Genomic DNA, 17,958 nt, shown 5'->3' with positions numbered 1-17,958 from the left:
CACCATTCTGATTCTTAAACAGTTTATAGTTTGCATCAAAGGATTCATCAATAATAATGGGGTTAGCACAGTGAAGCCAGATAAATTGGATGGATCTGCTGAAAGTTCCTTTGCAGCAACCCATGTGGTTTTGGGGTACTGCTCAGGTTTCCAGTAAGAGCCATCTGCATTTATTTTCCTTACGAACCCAACACCCTCTTTCCTAGGGTTTCGGTTCAGAATCTGCTTTCTGAGGACATCACATAATGTCTGATGCCCTTTAAGACTTTTGTACATCCCTGTTTCAAGCAATGTCTTCAACCTAGCATTCTCATCAGCAATAGCAGTGGTATCCTCAGCAGAGGGGTTAGTTACCACATCAACAGTTGAAGATATTGCAACAGTAGCAGCAGTAGAACATTCAGCAACAGAAGTAGCATCACGCTCAATGCATTTAAGACATGGTGGTTCAAATCCTTCTGAGCGGAACTGATCTGTTCGGCGCGAAGTGACTCGTTTTCCTTTTGAAGATCTTCATGAGCCGCTCTCAATTTCTCAAGTTCTTGCTTCCTTTGAAGATAATCATAGGAAAGCTTTTCATGAGTTGTTGAGAGAGTATCAAGACGATCTTCAAGTTCCTGATACTTAACGTGAAGATTTTTTATGTCTTCAATTAAGGATTCAGATCGAGTCATTTCAGCACCCAACAGATCATCGCTTCTGTCTAACAGTTTTTGAATATGTTCCATAGCTTTCTGTTGTTCAGTTGCAATTTTAGCAAGTGTTTTGTAGCTGGGTTTTGAATCACATCAGAGTCATCGTCACTAGATGTTTGATAGCGTAGTAGTGCGTGTGTTTACCTTGGCACCGCGTGCCATGAAGCAGTAGGTAGGAGCGGAGTCGTCTTGTCATTTGCATCGGTGTCGGTGATGAAGGTCATTGTCTTCAGTGTTGAAGATGGACTTGGCGACGTATGCTGTAGCCAGACTCGCAATACCAGAATCAGACTCCTCCTCAGACTCCACCTCGCCTCCTCAGAAGCGGACTCCTCCTCTGAATCCATTTCCTTGCCAACAAACGCACGTGCCTTGCCAGATGAGCTCTTCTTGTGTGTGAAGACTTTGAGGAAGACTTGGAAGAAGACTTTGAGTATTTCTTCTTCTTCTTGTCGTCAGAATCATATTCCTTGCTCTTCTTCTTCCTTCTGTTCTCATTGTGTGGGGAACGTAGTAATTTCAAAAAAATTCCTACGCACACGCAAGATCATGGTGATGCATAGCAACGAGAGGGGAGAGTGTTGTCTACGTACCCTTGTAGACCAGAAGCGGAAGCGTCAGCACAATGCGGTTGATGTAGTCGTACGTCTTCACGGCCCGACCGATCAAGCACCGAAACTACGGTACCTCTGAGTTCTAGCACACGTTCAGCTCGATGACGATCCCCGAACTCCGATCCAGCAAAGTGTCGGGGATGAGTTCCGCCAGCACGACGGCGTGGTGACGATCTTGATGTTTAACGTCGCAGGGCTTCGCCTAAGCACCGCTACAATATTATCGAGGACTATGGTGGAGGGGGGCACCGCACACGGCTAAGAGATCAATGATCAACTGTTGTGTTATGGGGTGGCGCCCTGCCCCCGTATATAAAGGAGTGGAGGAGGGGTCCGGCCAAGGAGGGTGGCGCGCCCTAGGGGGGAGTCCAACTCCCACCGGGAGTAGGACTCCCCTTTTTCCTATTAGGAGTAGGAGAGGGAAGGAAGAGGAAGGAGGGAGGAAGGAAAGGGGGGCCCAGCCCCCCTCCCAATTCGGATTGGGCTTGGGGGGCGCCCCTTCCCTTGCTCCTTTCCCCTCCTTTCCACTAAGGCCCAATAAGGCCCATATACCTCCCGGGGGGTTCCGATAACCTCCCAGTGATTCGGTACTGTCCCAATCTCACCCGGAACCTTTCCGGTGTCCAAATATAGTCGTCCAATATATCGATCTTTATGTCTCGACCATTTCAAGACTCCTCGTCAAGTCCGTGATCACATCCTGGACTCCGAACAACCTTTGGTACATCAAAACATATAAACTCATAACGAAACTGTCATTGTAACGTTAAGCGTGCGGACCCTACGGGTTCGAGAACAATGTAGACATGACCGAGACACGTCTCCGGTCAATAACCAATAGCGGAACCTGGATGCTCATATTGGCTCCTACATATTCTACGAAGATCTTTATCGGTCAGACCGCATAACAACATACGTTTGTTCCCTTTGTCATCGGTATGTTACTTGCCCGAGATTCGATCATCGGTATCTCAATACCTAGTTCAATCTCGTTACCGGCAAGTCTCTTTACTCGTTCTGTAATACATAATCTTGCAACTAACTTATTAGTTGCATTGCTTGCAAGGCTTAAGTGATGTGCATTACCGAGAGGGCCCAGAGATACCTCTCCAACAATCGGAGTGACAAATCCTAATCTCGAAATACGCCAACCCAACATGTACCTTTGGAGACACCTGTAGAGCACCTTTATAATCACCCAATTACGTTGTGACGTTTGGTAGCACACAAAGTGTTCCTCCGGTAAACGGGAGTTGCATAATCTCATAGTCATAGGAACATGTATAAGTCATGAAGAAAGCAATAGCAACATACTAAACGATTGGGTGCTAAGCTAATGGAATGGGTCATGTCAATCACATCATTCTCCTAATGATGTGATCCCATTAATCAAATGACAACTCATGTCTATGGTTAGGAAACATAACCATCTTCGATTAACGAGCTAGTCAAGTAGAGGCATACTAGTGACACTTTATTTGTCTATGTATTCACACAAGTATTATGTTTCCGGTTAATACAATTCTAGCATGAATAATAAACATTTATCATGATATAAGGAAATAAATAATAACTTTATTATTGCCTCTAGGGCATATTTCCTTCAGGAGGATGGGGCTTTGTTATTAGAAATCATAAGGCCGAAGCTCTAGCTGCAGGTGCAGGCAAACTAGAATGGGTGGTTGATGCTTTCCAATCTGAAGCAACGGCTATGTTATATGCAATAAGTATTGCTAGCAAAATGAGTTGTGACAGAGTAATGTTAGAGAGCGAACCAACATGTGGTTGGATGGTTAGAGGGACTGTGGTATCTCCAGCCCACTAGGGTTCAAATCCTGGTGCTCGCATTTATTCCTGGATTTATTTCAGGATTTTCGGCGATGCGCATTCAGTGGAAGGAGACGTTTCCGTCGACGACGAGGTGCCTACGGTGACTTTGTAAATTTCAAGATGATATGCAGGCTCAGTCTTTCGGAGGTGCTCATAGGGGTAGGGTGTGTGTGTGTGCATTCATAGGGGTGAGTGTATGCGCGTGTATATGAGCGCTTGTGTCTGTACTGATGTTCAAAAAAAAGAGTAATGTTAGAGACAGATTCAGTTCAGCTAAGGAAGGCTGTATCTACTGAAGAATATGATTTGTCTGCACTAGGGTCCATTTTTAGAAAGATTATGTATCAGCTACATGTAGAGTTCTCTGATGCGTGTGTTGTAAATTGCCCTCGAGCATGTAATTTGGTGGCACGTGGTTTAGCGGCTTTCGGTGCTAGGTTAAATTCTGGTGCGTGTGTCACTTGGCTGAGGCATCTCCCAGAGTTTGTACTAAACTCCATGGCTGGCGACCTGTCCAGCAATGATACGTAAGAGGAATGCAAGCGTGTTCCATTTAAAAAAAAGCCAAGAACTAGGAAGGCAAGTCGAACTAGTACGACATCTAACATCTAAAAAGCTAAACATTGGGGACGCTTAGAGCAAACATGATGGCGCCTTGAAGAAGGGGAACAGCGTTACCGCCATCCTATCCGAAGAACCAGACCCGATGTTTCCCTTGTTGCTCGAATAAGGGCACGGATAAAGGCTATGGCAACGCCTCCAAGAAAGGACATGACACTCGCGAGTGTCGTCGCCGCTGTCAGCATCGGCAAGCCCAGCAGGGATTTCGCCTTGACCTAAGTCCAAGCAATTCCATTTGTCGGCAAAGCATAATTTCAAGACGATGAAGTCAGGCCACTGGTCAATGCCGCCACGCCCGTTGCATTTCCATCATAGGATAGCCTTTTGGTATGTGGATGAGAGCAACTTCAATGGAGCGACCCATTTCTTCTGCTGGCGTCCATTTGGGTCGGCGCGGATAAAAAAGGCGGCCCAATGCGCCGACCCAAATGGACCTGCGTCCGCTTGGCGTCCGCATGGTGACCCATTTCCGGCCCAATTTTGAGCCAGATTTGCGTCGGCGCAGATATGAGACGGACGCGCGCGCGCCTACTCCTCTCTCGGGCCCGCCGGTCGGTGGCAGCCACCACCATTTCCCCCAAAAACCTTCCCGCCCGCCCGCACGCTCCCGTCCCGCACCCTCCATGGACGATGCCATCGACCTCGACGCCGCCAGCGGCCTCGCCTCCCTCGCCTCATCCGGCGCCACCGCCCCCTCCGAGAAAGGCAAGCCTTGTGTCTCGCGCAAGACCACTGCCGCGGCCAAGCCAAAGAAGACGCTGACGCCCACACATCGGTTAAGGGAGTCGGCCAAGAGGAAGGACCGGAGGCACGCCGCGGACGCGAGGGATGAGGCCGCCGCACAGGCCGCCGTCGCCGCCGCCACGCAGCAGGAGGTTACCAACGCCCGCGTCACGGCGGCAACGAGGGAGGTGCTCTACATGCTAGGGTTAAACCCTGGCCAGCACGGCCTCGTCAACGCCGCCATCGCGCGGCCAGCACCGGCTCATCGGCGTTTCCTCGGATGGTGCTGCCCGACTCGCCCCGCGCGTCGGCTTGCAACCCGATGCCCGGCTTCCACGTGTACCCGTAGGTCTCCCGCCTCTCCGGGGAGTGCTCGCCCGGTGTGAGCGTTGTTGCGCCTTCCACGCCCTCGCCCGCGCCCATCGACCTCAGCGCCACCCTGGTGGCCGGTGGCTCGTCATCCGGCGGCGTGAGGAAACGCACGCGACAGACGCCGGCCAGCGTGCTCCCAGACGCCCGCAACCTATTCGAGGGAATGTTGTCCGCTGTCGACGAGGACTACATGCAGAACCTCATCTTCGAGGGCGGTGCGCCGGCCGCTGGCTACGATCCCGGCGAGACACAAAGCCAGCACGGCCGCTGGCTATGATCCCGATCAGGTGACCTTCATGCGTGATAAGGTCGGCATCGACCTGGAGGCTTCCCACTCGACCATGAGTTCGCGGACGACTACGGGCTAGAGTAAGAGGACGAGTGCGACATCGAAGTGAAGCCTTTGTTCGAGAATGAGCTCGCCAACCAAGCCGTCGGTCCTAAGCCGAAGCGCAAGAGCAAGCACACGAAGGCATACATGGATGCCGAGGACAACCTTCTTTGTGAGTGTTGGCGAGACATTGGACAAGACCCCAAGATGGGCGCCAAACAAAAGCATTCAACCTTTTGGATTCGTGTCCATCGAGAGTTTCATGAGCGCAAGAAGTTTCCGCCTTACCAATTTGTGAGCACGTGCGGGTGGGTGTCCATTTTCAAGCGATGGAGGGTGATCCAATAAGAGTGCAACAAGTTTTGCGCCACTCTTGAGAGTGTCAAGGCCTACCCCGTGAGTGGCATCGGCATGCAAGACATGGTATGCTAGCAAGCTGCCCTCTTTTGTGTCATCAAGTTCATGCTTGCGTGTTCATTTGCATATCATTTGCCCATATGCTTGCATGGAAACATTTTGTAGGCATTTCAAGCTTTGGAGGCATTCAAGGTTCAACACAATGGCAAGTGCTTCAACCTCTCCCATTGCTTTCGGGTCATCAAGGGCGAGGAGAAGTTCAAGGCACAATATGCTGCCCTCAAGTCGCGTGGGGGGGGGGGGAGCAAGCCGTGGAGGAGGTTGGGGAGGGCGAGCCGGCACAGCCGCGGGGGAAGACCAACTCCAAGAAGAAGGACAAGGATGCGACATCCAACGCCTTGATCGCAAGCGTGGAGGGCATGATGAACAAGAAGGACTCAAGGGAGTAGGAGCGCCGGCGTTTCAAGGCGGAGCAAATGGACGGTTTCATGGAGATCCAAAGGAGGAGGCTTGAGATGGACGCGAAGAAGCAAGCCAAGATGCTAGAGATCGAGGCCGCCAACGCCAAGACCAAGGCGAAAGAAGTGGCTCTCGCGAGCATGATGACCGGGGTGGAGATCATGAAGGTGGATCTCAACAACGTGTCGCCAAGGAAGAGGCCGTGGTTCGAGAAGATGCAGGCCGACATGCTCAAGTTCGACGACGGGTGATCTATGGCGGCAGGTGTGCCGGCATGACCACGGGGGCCGTGATGACGTGGTCAAACTCAAGTCCCACCATTTTTTGTGTGCTGGCATGTGTGCCGGCCGGCTGGCGAGTGCGTCAGCATAAACTGTGGTGATGTTTTCTGAAGCAGGCATTGTATGCCGGCGCTGGCATGGTGCCAGCATGAGACATGGCCGTTGGCATGATCGGTTGCGGGCCTTTTTTTTAAGTTGAGTGTGGACATAAAATGGGTCGATGCGTTGGGCGCACTGCCGATCCAGATACAAAACTGGACGGACGCCAGGCAGGTAACCGATCCAAACAGACAAAAAAAACGGAGAAATGCACCGTCCGGTTGATCGGCCCTTGGAGTTGATCTGGCAGTGTGAAAAAGCGAAGCGCCGAAGCACAGACCTCCGCGTGCGTTTGCTGGGATATCGTATCCACCGTTCGCTGGTCGATCCAACGGTCCAAGCGAGTCCCCACTTTCCCTTCACGCCGGTTTCCCTGCTGCTGTGCAAATCCCCCTTCTCCTTCCTCGCTCGATCCCCAAATCAAATCGCTGTCCTCCACCTAACCCTAGCCGCTCGAGCCGCCATCCTCGATCCCCAAATCCCTTCTCCCTCCACCAAACCCTAATCCAAAGCTAGCTAGCTAGGTAGCCGCCATGGCCCCTCCGATGGTTCTGCTCGACCGCGAGGTTGAGTTGTGCGATGAGGAGGCGGGGATCTACGAAGGGCCAGTCCGCTGCTCGTGGGGACTACCAGCAAGAAGCTCAGCCGAGGGCCCGGAAAAGTTGATTCATGCAGTCGCGGAGTACCTGCAGACATTCAAGGCCCAGCCGCTCGTCGCCGATCCGCCGGAACTCTCCTCCCTCAACATACGGCCGCCGAAATCCGCCCCGGTCCCGCCGACAGCCGGCCTGGAATCGGGCTGCATCTCCAGCGCAGACAAGCACCTGGTCGCCCTCTACGCCGGAGGCTACCGCCCTGGCTACAGCTTGCCGGGGGGCTATCTCATCTACGACGCCAGCAACGACTCCATCTCCGCCATCCCTTGCATCCCCCCCGGCACCTGCAGGACTACAGCCATGGGGTTCCAGTCGGCCGTCGTCATGTGCGGCGCCACCGGGGAAGGCGGTTACCTTCTTGCTGAGCTCGTCTGGGTCTGTACACAAGACTCCCAAGCCGCGCTCTGGCTGTGGGAGTCGTCCGCCAAACAATGGGACGTCAAGCTCAGGGACCTGCCCCTTCCACCCGGCACCACCGCCTTCAACTTCTCCGTCCACTCGTGCTTCTCTTTTGGGGGCTCTTTCCTCTGCTGGGTGGATCTACACCGTGGCATGTTGCTCTGTGATCTGCGCAAGGACTGCAACTTCAGCTTCATTGAGTTGCCCCAAGGACCTCCAGACTATGATGCCTCCGATTATCCATACGGCCCCTGCGCTGAGGAGTTCCGTTCCGTGGCCTGTGTTCATGGCTCCGTCAAGTTCCTCGCCTTCAATACATTTGTTGAACGCGAGCCCGGCGAAACATTTGGACTGGCCGTCTGGACTCTGTCGCCTGACCACTCAGCGTGGAGCAGAAGCTACAAGTGCAGCTTTGGAGACATCTGGGCTAACGCCAACTTCCAGTCTGCTGGTTTGGGACAGCTTTCTCCGTCGTTCCCTGTCCTGAGCATCCATCAAGACGGCGTCGTCTACCTAGTCGTAAATGATACCAGTGCGGTGGGTCGTCGACTAGTGTTCAACGCCCGGTACTTGCTTCGTGTCGACATGGGGAATAACAACGATGTCCAGGTCTATCAACAGAAGACGACGCGTATTCGTTCCCAGCTCTTTGCAAGTGAGTTCAGTGCGCACCGACGACAGGAGCACCCGGTACTACTACCACCACCAATCATAGTTTCATTTGCATACTACTGTCATTTTATTTATATATGTTCACTATCACTGAACATGCTTTCATTTGCAGGCGTGCTACTGTAATTTTTCTTAGGTTTTATAAAATTATTAAAATTACAATGCTTGTTTATGGCATCCAGTTTGCTTCATACTTTTTAATAGAAAAAAAGATATTTGGTCACCTCCCCATGTTCAACAGTAGATGTGTGATATTGATACTCATCGTTCATGATTCTGGGATCAATTTATATATGTTCACTGAACATGCTTTCATTTGCAGGCATGCTACTGTAAGTTTGCTTAGGTTTTAAAATGATTAAAATTCCAATGCTTGCTTATCTCATCCAGTTTGCTTCATACTTCCTCCGTTCCTAAATATAAGTCTTTTTAGAGATTTCAATAAGGACTACATACGGAGCAAAATGAGTGAATCTACACTCTAAAATATGTCTATATACATCCATATGTAGTCCGTATTGATATCTCTAAAAAGACTTACTTAGAAACGGAGGGAGTACTTGCTAATATAAATCAAGATATTTGGCCACCTCCCCATGTTGAACAGTAGATATCTGATATTGATGCTCATCGGCAATCATTATTCTGGAATCAATTTTTATTACCAAATTACTCTGCCCCCTTGTCATATCAGTACCCAACTTCTTGCACATCATGATGACACTCTTTTGCATGTCTTGAGGCTGTTTTTTTCTTTTCTTTTCCTCTGATAGAGATAGTGTTGTCATTAGCTTCACCCCGTACACTTTAAGATTTGAAGACCTGGGCATTCAGTGAATATAGCAGGGTACTTGTAGTTCGTTTCTGAACTCGGAATTGGTATGATCCAAGTCCATTCGAAGATGCACATAGCAGATGAAGCATAATTTCAAACTAGAGCTGAGCACTGACAAATGTCTGAATGAAAGATATCAAAAGTAAAAATTGTACCCTTGACACAATGGTCGTTTCGACAATTTTAATTCAGAGCATCCTGGACTGACCTTAGACATTTAGAGCATCTTGGACGGTCCTTAGACATTGTGTTGGGTGTTGCCCAATTAATTAATATGGCCGCATATGTGCTCAGCCTTGCATTTTTTTCTTTTTAAATTTGTATTTAGATTATTATAACTTGACGTATGGTCACATTAAAAGTATTATGTTTGACAGACTTCTCTGTTTCATTTTGCCAGAGAGAGATGGAATCTAGCGAGTTTGGTGCAAGTGGAAAGAGGATGAAGGCCTGAGATCCTTGCAACATATCATGTGGAAATTTGGACCGCACCATTATCAGTTGTTTCTGCTTAGGAGGTCCACTGGAGACATTTAATGTCGTCATTATCAAGTATTAGTAGTTAAACTGGATGTTGGGTAGTATGCATTATGTATGAGTCATGGCTCTATGTCTAGTGAGTGGCTTCTTTTGGATTGTAACTTGCATCAGCGTCATTTTCTTGCATGAATCCTACTGGTTTGATTTAGAAACAATGTTAGATGTTTCGAACTATTTTAATGCCTCCCTCCTCTGCTGTTTGCTTGCCCCATAATTTCACTCGTATTGACAGACCAAAAACAACATAAATTCTGGATTTTAAAAGAATATATAATTACTCAATTTATTAACTGTTGTCTGTTGCCACCAAGGCATTGCCTTTTCTTGGTTATATTTGTTCTGTGGCATGGCTGGATTTCTTATGCCTCAACCGATCTTATGCTATTGCAGCCTTGAAAGATCAGCGCAATTTTCAAGTTTTGACGGAAGGTGTACAATCATGGCTCAAGCAAGATGCCCCTTGAGTGTACCCTTTCTGAAGAAAAACTGGTCTTAAACAAAATATTTTCAAGCTGAAAGAGTATGAAAAGGTCGGTCTGCAGCCAGTTGGAGACTCTTTTCAAAAAGAAAACATGGCCTCTTAAACTTAACATTTGTATTTAGTGTGGACTAGAGAAATACTGCAACCCTGGAGGCCCCAAAAACTTTTTAGAAAAAAAAAGCCCCTGCCCCTATCTTCCATGGTCGGTGGTGGTGGCGGTGCCCGGCCTCCAAAGGGGCGGGGGTCGTGAGTCTCGCCCCGACGGGCCCCAGAGTTGCAGCGGAGCTAGGCGGGGAAGCGCGATAGAGGTGCTGGCGCATGCCGGTGGACACCCTGGTGGCGACACGAAGGTGGCTGCCGTGCGAGGTCCGCATAGTGGTGCCGAATGGTGGCGTAACCAGTCAAATGTTACTCCTTTCAAGCCTGTTTCGTGTCTGTCGGACGCGACGACTCCTTGGACGGTGCGGCTGGAGATTGTTGGCTCGGGTTGTGAGCTTTCGGTCGTGCTGGAGGTGGAAGATTGGTTGCATGCCCCTGTTTTTGTGTTGATCTATGGTGGACCGTGGCGTTTCGGCTACGAAGACGAGGTGTTGCGGCAGCGATGATGTGATCCAACTTGGACGGTGTAGCCCCCAATCAGGTGGGTGAGGTTGTAGGTGTGCAGTGTTATGGACGGCGCCCGTGCGTGTGTCAGCATCTCCCCTCTCACATTGGTGTTTGGTTGTTGTATCCGCGTGAAAGCCTAGGTTTAGTTCTAAATCGGCGATGGCGGTGTTCTCAACGCCATTCCTATGTTGGGAGTATTGTGTATGGAGACACGGAGTGGAGATCCGGTGTTGCGATCATTTGGTGCTCGTTGCTACCCTAGGTTGAGCTTTAGAGGCGCTACGTACGTCGTCACTGGTGCATCCAAGACGATACATTTCTCAAGACCGACCAAGTCCTGACATCTATGCGGCAAGCACTTTTAGGCAATCATGGGTGGATGGTTGATTACATAAGTCACGGTGGTGTGTTGTCGTGAGAGACGTCCGGTGTTCGTCTTTTGGTTTAGGGTAGGCACCTAGTGTTGTGTTTGTGATGTGTGCTATAATTCGTCTCCTTAAGGCGGCCTTGGTGTGGAGCTTGTGCTATGCTTGTTGTATGTAATGATTTGTTTATGCCCTGTTCTTTTTCTTGAGGTAATGCCATTCAGCTAGCTTGATTGAACTTCAAACACTGATACATCATCGTTTATCATCACTCTTGAAAAGAAAACATTTGTATACACCAGGACTCAGCCGAACCAAACACACATGATCGAATGTCACTTGTGCTGGACACACAGAGCAAAGCTAGGCTAGTCTTCCTCCCAGCCAAACCAACTCAGAAGCCACAAGCAGAAAAATTAAGCCCTACCTCACAAAATTAAAGCCCTACCACCATGAACATGGTTCGAAATGGTGCAATACAAACTTCAGTTATATAATGTTGAACAAGCTCAAAGGCTTACAACAACAGCAATTTCCTGCCGGTGTTAGACATGCATTCCGCTCTGACAACACATAACAAGCCATCTAGCTAAACAGTCACCCAGCTCGCATTCCCAGGCATTGCGCTTGCAATCAAGTTTGGGCAATCTCGCAATCGACCGTGTGATCCCCTAGCCTGCAAATAATCAACAAACGTGTGAGCTAACTTCACATATTATGTATGATTGACTATCAAGTGCCATAGCTCACATTACAATCACTTCATCAATAAAAGCCTGAACAGATGGAGGGCATGGCTTATTTGGGTCTTTGAATGTTATAAGAATGGAAAACAGTAGCTGAGGTAGATAGTTTTTATGCTTCGTCGCCAACGCAAACGCTGCATCCCGCTCTTCTAGAGGGAAGCCCTGCATCGGAAGAAGATTGTATCAGCTTGTCATACAAAATTACAAGAGGGTGTGTATCCGAAGAGAAAGACTAAACATCTTACATTGTGATACTTGAAAAAGTTGTTAGAGAATTTGAGCAAGCTGACTCCATTATCCTTATAAGGGGTACATATGCTCCCATCTCTAGCATACCACCAGTGAAAGAAATACGTGTGGTACATTGCAGGAACCTTATCCAACCTGCTCCCCCAACAGAAATTTTCAAGTATATTTATCAAGGCCTCTGAATCATCTTTACTGAGCCTTGTAAGCAACATATCGAGAACTGCAGTGATCTGAATTCTTCGAGAATATGTTAACAGCGAGGGGTGATTCGTGACAAAAGCAATCACAGCCTTACTTCGAAAATCAACAGCAGGACAATTTGACAGGAAACTGATAAGATTATAGAAATAGGTTGGATATTTGTTAATTCCAGCTTCTAAGGCATCGTCAAATATTCCAGAAACTGCACCATAATCCAATAAGGCAAGTTCTTGACTATACTCTTGAGGAGCAGCATCAATATGCACATTACCATTGGCATCGAAGAAAATTTGCTTGGAAGTGAAGCCTCCGAAACAAATTCCAACGTAATGTTTTCTGCCAAGGTATATAAGCACCTTTTGACACCGAACCTGTAGTGGATGATCCAGGTACCACACTTTCATTGCTGGACATATCTTGCTCTGACAGGGGAGAAGTAGGTCCCATGGCAAAGCCACACCGTGGTAGAGATTCAGAGTAATGATTACATCATCCCAGTTTTTACGCCCAGCACTGCAAAACAAACACAATTTAGTGCTTTTACAATACACAGGGACCCAAAGTATTGCAGGAAAAAAAAAAAGATAGGCCAGCACATTACAGTTAACAGCAATCTAACGGGAAAAAAAGCACCATGAATCAGTTTTCGGGAACATGTTAGTACAACAGATGTATCACTAGAGTCACTGCTACAGAAACATGTCAAATAGCACAGCACAACACAGTTAACAGCGGTCTAAGGTAAAAAAAAAGTACCAAGAATCAGTACTTCAGGAACATTCAGCTCACAATTTACAGTAAGGTAAAAAAACTGTAGCATCAAACTAAAAATACAGTAATAATAAGATTTATAATTAAAACCTACCTGCCACCTCGTAGTCTAGGATTAATATAAACCATAGAATCCTTCTGGAGTTGATAATATGACAAAACTTTATTCGGCTCCAGAATTCTTCCACAGAAGGTCGAATAGAGATCAGTGAGACTAACTCCCGCACACCGGCAAACATGATCGATTAGCATATTTGCACTTAATATGTCAAGGTTCTCCTGAACAGGAATAGTTGCTCCACAAAATTTCACAAGTATCTGAGAATAAAACATACGTCAAATATAGAACATAGGGAGAACTACGGTAGTATAGGTTTCATTCTCTGTTATCCAACCACAAGTGCAGATGTATAGGGAGTACAAATCAGGTGTACAAATGGGGGCAGAAAAGAGGCAGTACCTGAACAGTGTTATTAGCGGATTTTTTAATGCTTGCACTAGTAGAAGAGCTGTTGTTTGCTTCTCTGTTATCCCTTGCTCTTTGAGCCAACTGCTTCACCTCCTCACCGATTGTACCAAGTTGTTTCTTGTCTGCATCCTGCAACACAAGTAATGAGTTAGAAAAGAGAGAGAGAGAAATGCACAACCCGAACCAGCTAGTTTTGACTAGTTTACCCTAACTATTGAAATGAGAAACCCGCGTAATGTCAAGAGATAGTGCACATATAGAAGTGCATCAATGCTCTAAAGGTCACGAACAGAATATCGGTTTACGAGTACTACAAAGCCAAAGCTATACAAATACACAAAAGAAAACAATGTCCGTACATCAGATCAGTAGATATCCACCCACAAACACATTTAGAAACAATAGAATAAATGACACAGCCTGAAATTGATTGCCAAACTTTGTTGTGCAATATAGGAAAATCTAAAGAAAGTTACCTATAAAATTCATAGCATTTCAGAAGTACATGCAGTGAGCATAGTAAAATCGAGAAATTTAGGATAAAACTAACACAATCGTTAAATTGAGAATTTCAGAATAAAACTAGGATTTCAGAAGTTCAGACAACATACAATATCATTATTGGCAGACTCTGGAAAAACCAAACCCACGAGGTCACCAGCACATCCAAATATTTGGCACAAATTTGATTTTAAATTCATAAATAAAATAAAACTGTTGGTGTAAGTTAGTTATGCTCAATCTATAGTTATTTTTAGATGATGCGGACACTACTAGAAAGAAATGGATTGGAGTGCCGACCTTGAAACGGTCCATGGGTTTGACAACTGCTTCCCGGGCAGCAGTGGTATCAAGACCCACACCAGCATGAGTAACACAGAAGAGTTTTTCTTTAGAAACAGCAGCTTCTGCAGCATCTATGTCAGTCTTGGCAGCCTTTTGGACATTTTCTTTGCCCGTTTTCTTCTTCGCCTCCCTTAGTTGATCCTGATATATGCAACAGCTATAATCAGCTTTCATTTTAACTACCAATAGAATACCAAATATCGTAAATATTCTCTTTGACAAGATGTGGCAAATGAACTGAAGCATTTACAGACCTCCAACTTTGAGACATTGCCTTTTAGATCAGCTTTTCTTGCAGCTGGGATAGCAGCTGCATCCAGTGTATTATTGATCGATCCAATTTTCTGATGAAGAAACAACATTCTTAGTTACAATCTAATACAAAGCAGGTCAACAGGAAATGGCTACAAAGTACAATTGGCATCATCTTTCATATAAAGGTTAAGGACATAATGTTTCTAAGAAAACAAACAAACTCACAGTAAGTTTTAATAATATCCAATTTATCAGAGCAGAGAGCACCACAACCATGTAGCTCACACTAAAAGAGACACAAGCACAGAGGGGGAAAAGTTTACCTTTTCCAATGTTGCTCCGTCCAGTTTACTTGCTTCATTGATATCAGATAACCATTCTTTGCTTTCAGGGTTGGCAAGCACATCTTCCAGTTTGCGACCAATCGATACAACTCTTACAGGATCAGGGTAGATCTACAAAGCCCATATGTAAAAGGAATTACACAAAATAACAGGGCAGGCAAACGAGATATGACAACATGGTATGTCGAGCTGGGTAAGAGAACGCACTTCACCAAACACAGCTCGAAGACCATTCACGCTCTTCGGATTGGCTAATTTTATTTCTTGTGCAGATAGCTCCAGCTCAGCCTCTATTCGCTGCTTCACTATAGACTCAATTTTTTGCAAATCTTCTGGTTGGACAGGTTTCCCTGTTATGTACTAACAGTTGAGTAGACAAGCTGAGGAAAAAAACAACAAGTGAATGCAATATAAAAATAATCACAGCATACCATGGGAGAAATCAAATATCAGCTTCTCTGGAAGAGCAATGGGACCTTTCTGGTCAATACGGTCACCAATTACTTCCTACATTTGCAATAGCGAAACCATCATGAGCACAAAAAAGCACTCCCTGTAAAATCTGAGAGGCTTGAAAACATACCCTTAGAGCAAAGTGCGGCATATGGGTAATTTAGCAAATTTCATAGGTTACTGATTCAGTATAAAGAATTAATAAGTAAAGAATGTTACCTTGTATTTCACTTCATCGCCAACAGACAATGTCTTGGAGTCAGGCCCTTCCAGAAATGAACCGGTATGCAGGACATAGCCAGCAAACACTTGGACATTGTTCACAGTGAAAGATCCAGGTGGCCCCTCGATACTCCCGGTGTCATACATCTGATCCAGAAATAACATATGGCATGTCAAAAGAATTCATGCAACGCATGGCGCAAATCTCAAACATGCAGAAGAGAGATGCATTCGAAATAGAACAAGGAAAAGTTTATATATACAACCTGGAACCACACACAAGATCTAGAAGTGTTGTTACAGCAACAAACATGAACAAGGGAATGCACTATCCTGGCAGTGTGGTTACAGCAACAAGATATGAACAAGGGAATGCACGTCCCTCATATATATACCGCGCGCTCACATAAACAAACAACCACGTCCACACCTACGGGCTACAGCGGGCACACACATGACATGAGCCAGCAGCGATGAAGGTGCATATTGTAACTCCGGCAGAATTTGAAGCGCGCGCGTGCACACAAGAACAAGGGAGAAGGCCATACCTCTGCGCGCAGATCTGCAGTGGGGGCATGGAGCTCCGCAGCCCGTGGCCTCGAGGTGCCGTAGTAGTCGTCGTGGGTGTCCTTGTGGCCGCGACCCCGTCCAACTGCCACCGGAATGCAGGCCCCCATCTGCGCGCACCGCGTCGAGTCCCTCCGTGGCGGCGTGGCGCACCGCCGCACCAGGCTCGGGTTTCGGAAGCCGCACCGAGCGACCGACTCTTCGAAGCCGTCCGAGTGCACTCCGCCGCGGCTCACCTCCACGGGCATCTCATCGCGCTTGTTCTTCAGGCCCCGCCCTCCGCGGCCGCCCTTGATGCCGAGAGCCGTCGACGCGCTGACCGGTGTAGGGCATCGGGGCGGGGTGTCGGTGTAGCTCCCGCACGTCCGCACGGCCTCCTCGGCGCCGGCCGCGGACGTGCCCTCGCCGTCGTCGACCCGTACAGGGCGTCGACGGGGAACCGCGTCGTGGTGACGGTAGCGCTCGATGTGGCACCCGCACGTCGGCAACGCCTCCTGGACGACATCGGCGGCCGCGCCCTTGCCGCGCATCTCCCCCGGCACGACGCGCCTCTCAAGCGTCCGGCTCCCGCCCTCGCCCGGCGCCCTCGCCGCAGGTGTACGAGCGGCTGACCTGGCCTCGTCGTCCGCGTGGCGCCGGGTCGGGCAGATGCCGCCGGATCTGGCGCAGCGGCCGACGCTGGCCGAATCCTCGTCCTCCCCCTCGGCCGGGTCGCCGCCCCGCCGCTCCCCCTTGGACGGCGCCATGCCGCCGAGACCTCCCTCAGCCACCGCTAAACCCTACCCAGCTGCAGCAGAAAGGGAGGGGAGAAGGGGAGAGACAGGAAGGCGAGGAGGCCGCGCGGGGGTGAATGATTGGGGGCGCGGAGTGTTTGGGTTTTCCTTCCGTTGGCTGGGTTTCGTGTTTGGGGACGTGGGTGGGGCCGGAGTGTCAGTCTTACCCTGTGGCACTTTCAGTCAACACCCTTGTTCATTCAGAGAAGGGGTGTAGCAGATCCGGCAAATACACCGGACGGCTACGATGGCTCCTTGCTCGGACGACGAGTCCCCACCGTAGGAATTGCTTTACCGTTGTCGCGATAGCAGCATTTCTACCATTCACTGTCTTACGCTCGCTGTTGTTTTCCAGCCTATAACCAGCCGGGATGTGGCCGGAGAGGTTCATTGTTGAATCCCCGGTTGCTGCCTACCATGGCTAGCACGTGAACCCTACATTCTTCACCCTATAGAAATAAATAGTTCGGACCCGGTCGGTAGTTCCCACATTCTTCGTCGATTTACAATTCATCTCCTTAAATATTGTTCGGGTTCTAACAATTTGGTATCATGAGCCATCGTTCCTTGGCAGAGGCATTTCCTTTATGAGTCAGGACTTTTTTGGTGATGCCCTTTGGGCAGTCCAATGCACCAGGCACTTTCCAAGCATTGATGAACAACTTTTTTGGCCCTTATTTGAGACAGTTTGTGTTAGTGTTCTTTGATGATATACTCATTTACAGTACAACTCTGAAAGATCACATAGACACACATGGAGACTGTCCTGAGAGTTTTAAAGGAAAACCGTTATGTGCAAAGTTATCTAAGTGTGTTTTTGCATTAGAACAAGTAGAATATCTGGGTCATATGATCTTTGTGGCATGAGTAGCCACTAATCCACAAAAATTCAAAGCTATTGTAGACTGGCCAACACCTGATAGTGTTACAAAATTAAAATGCTTCCTTGGGTTAGCAGGTTATTATAGAAAATTTATTAAAGGGTATGTGATCTATTAAGAAAGGACAATTTTCCTGGAAGAGTGAACATGGCAAAGCTTTTGCTCAGCTCCAAAATGCTCTCATTACAACCCCAGTTCTAGTCCTACCAAATACCTCTCAGCCTTTTATCTTGGAGACTGATGCT

The 17,958-nt window shown here is 48.0% G+C and overlaps 2 protein-coding genes across 3 annotated transcripts; one reads left to right on the top strand and one right to left on the bottom strand.

Annotated features, from left to right (window-relative positions):
* Positions 1 to 6,782: 6,782 nt before the first annotated feature.
* LOC125540614 lies at positions 6,783 to 9,658 on the top strand. Of its 2 annotated transcripts, none has more exons than XM_048704216.1 (2): positions 6,783 to 8,127; positions 9,345 to 9,658. In XM_048704216.1, exons 1-2 carry the CDS (start codon positions 6,916 to 6,918, stop codon positions 9,396 to 9,398), a joined length of 1,266 nt encoding a protein of 421 aa, XP_048560173.1. In that variant the 5' UTR covers positions 6,783 to 6,915; the 3' UTR covers positions 9,399 to 9,658. The 2 variants fall into 2 exon arrangements, with proteins under 2 accessions (XP_048560173.1, XP_048560175.1); XM_048704218.1 differs by having other exon boundaries at positions 9,341 to 9,658.
* Positions 9,659 to 11,241: 1,583 nt separating this feature from the next.
* On the bottom strand, positions 11,242 to 16,907 carry LOC125540613. Its single transcript, XM_048704215.1, has 12 exons — positions 16,041 to 16,907; positions 15,490 to 15,639; positions 15,249 to 15,324; positions 15,025 to 15,167; positions 14,797 to 14,928; positions 14,473 to 14,562; positions 14,174 to 14,359; positions 13,364 to 13,501; positions 12,998 to 13,221; positions 11,928 to 12,645; positions 11,687 to 11,844; positions 11,242 to 11,612 (listed from the first exon to the last, which is right to left on the bottom strand). The coding sequence occupies exons 1-12, from the start codon at positions 16,803 to 16,805 to the stop codon at positions 11,570 to 11,572; spliced, it is 2,823 nt and encodes a 940-aa protein (XP_048560172.1). The 5' UTR covers positions 16,806 to 16,907; the 3' UTR covers positions 11,242 to 11,569.
* Between the last annotated feature and the right edge of the window lie 1,051 nt (positions 16,908 to 17,958).

This window comes from Triticum urartu, chromosome 2, assembly GCF_003073215.2.
Source record: "Triticum urartu cultivar G1812 chromosome 2, Tu2.1, whole genome shotgun sequence".
Lineage (NCBI taxonomy): Eukaryota > Viridiplantae > Streptophyta > Magnoliopsida > Poales > Poaceae > Triticum > Triticum urartu.
Note: the sequence above shows the minus strand (reverse complement) of the source record. Positions and strands in the feature narration are given on the sequence as shown.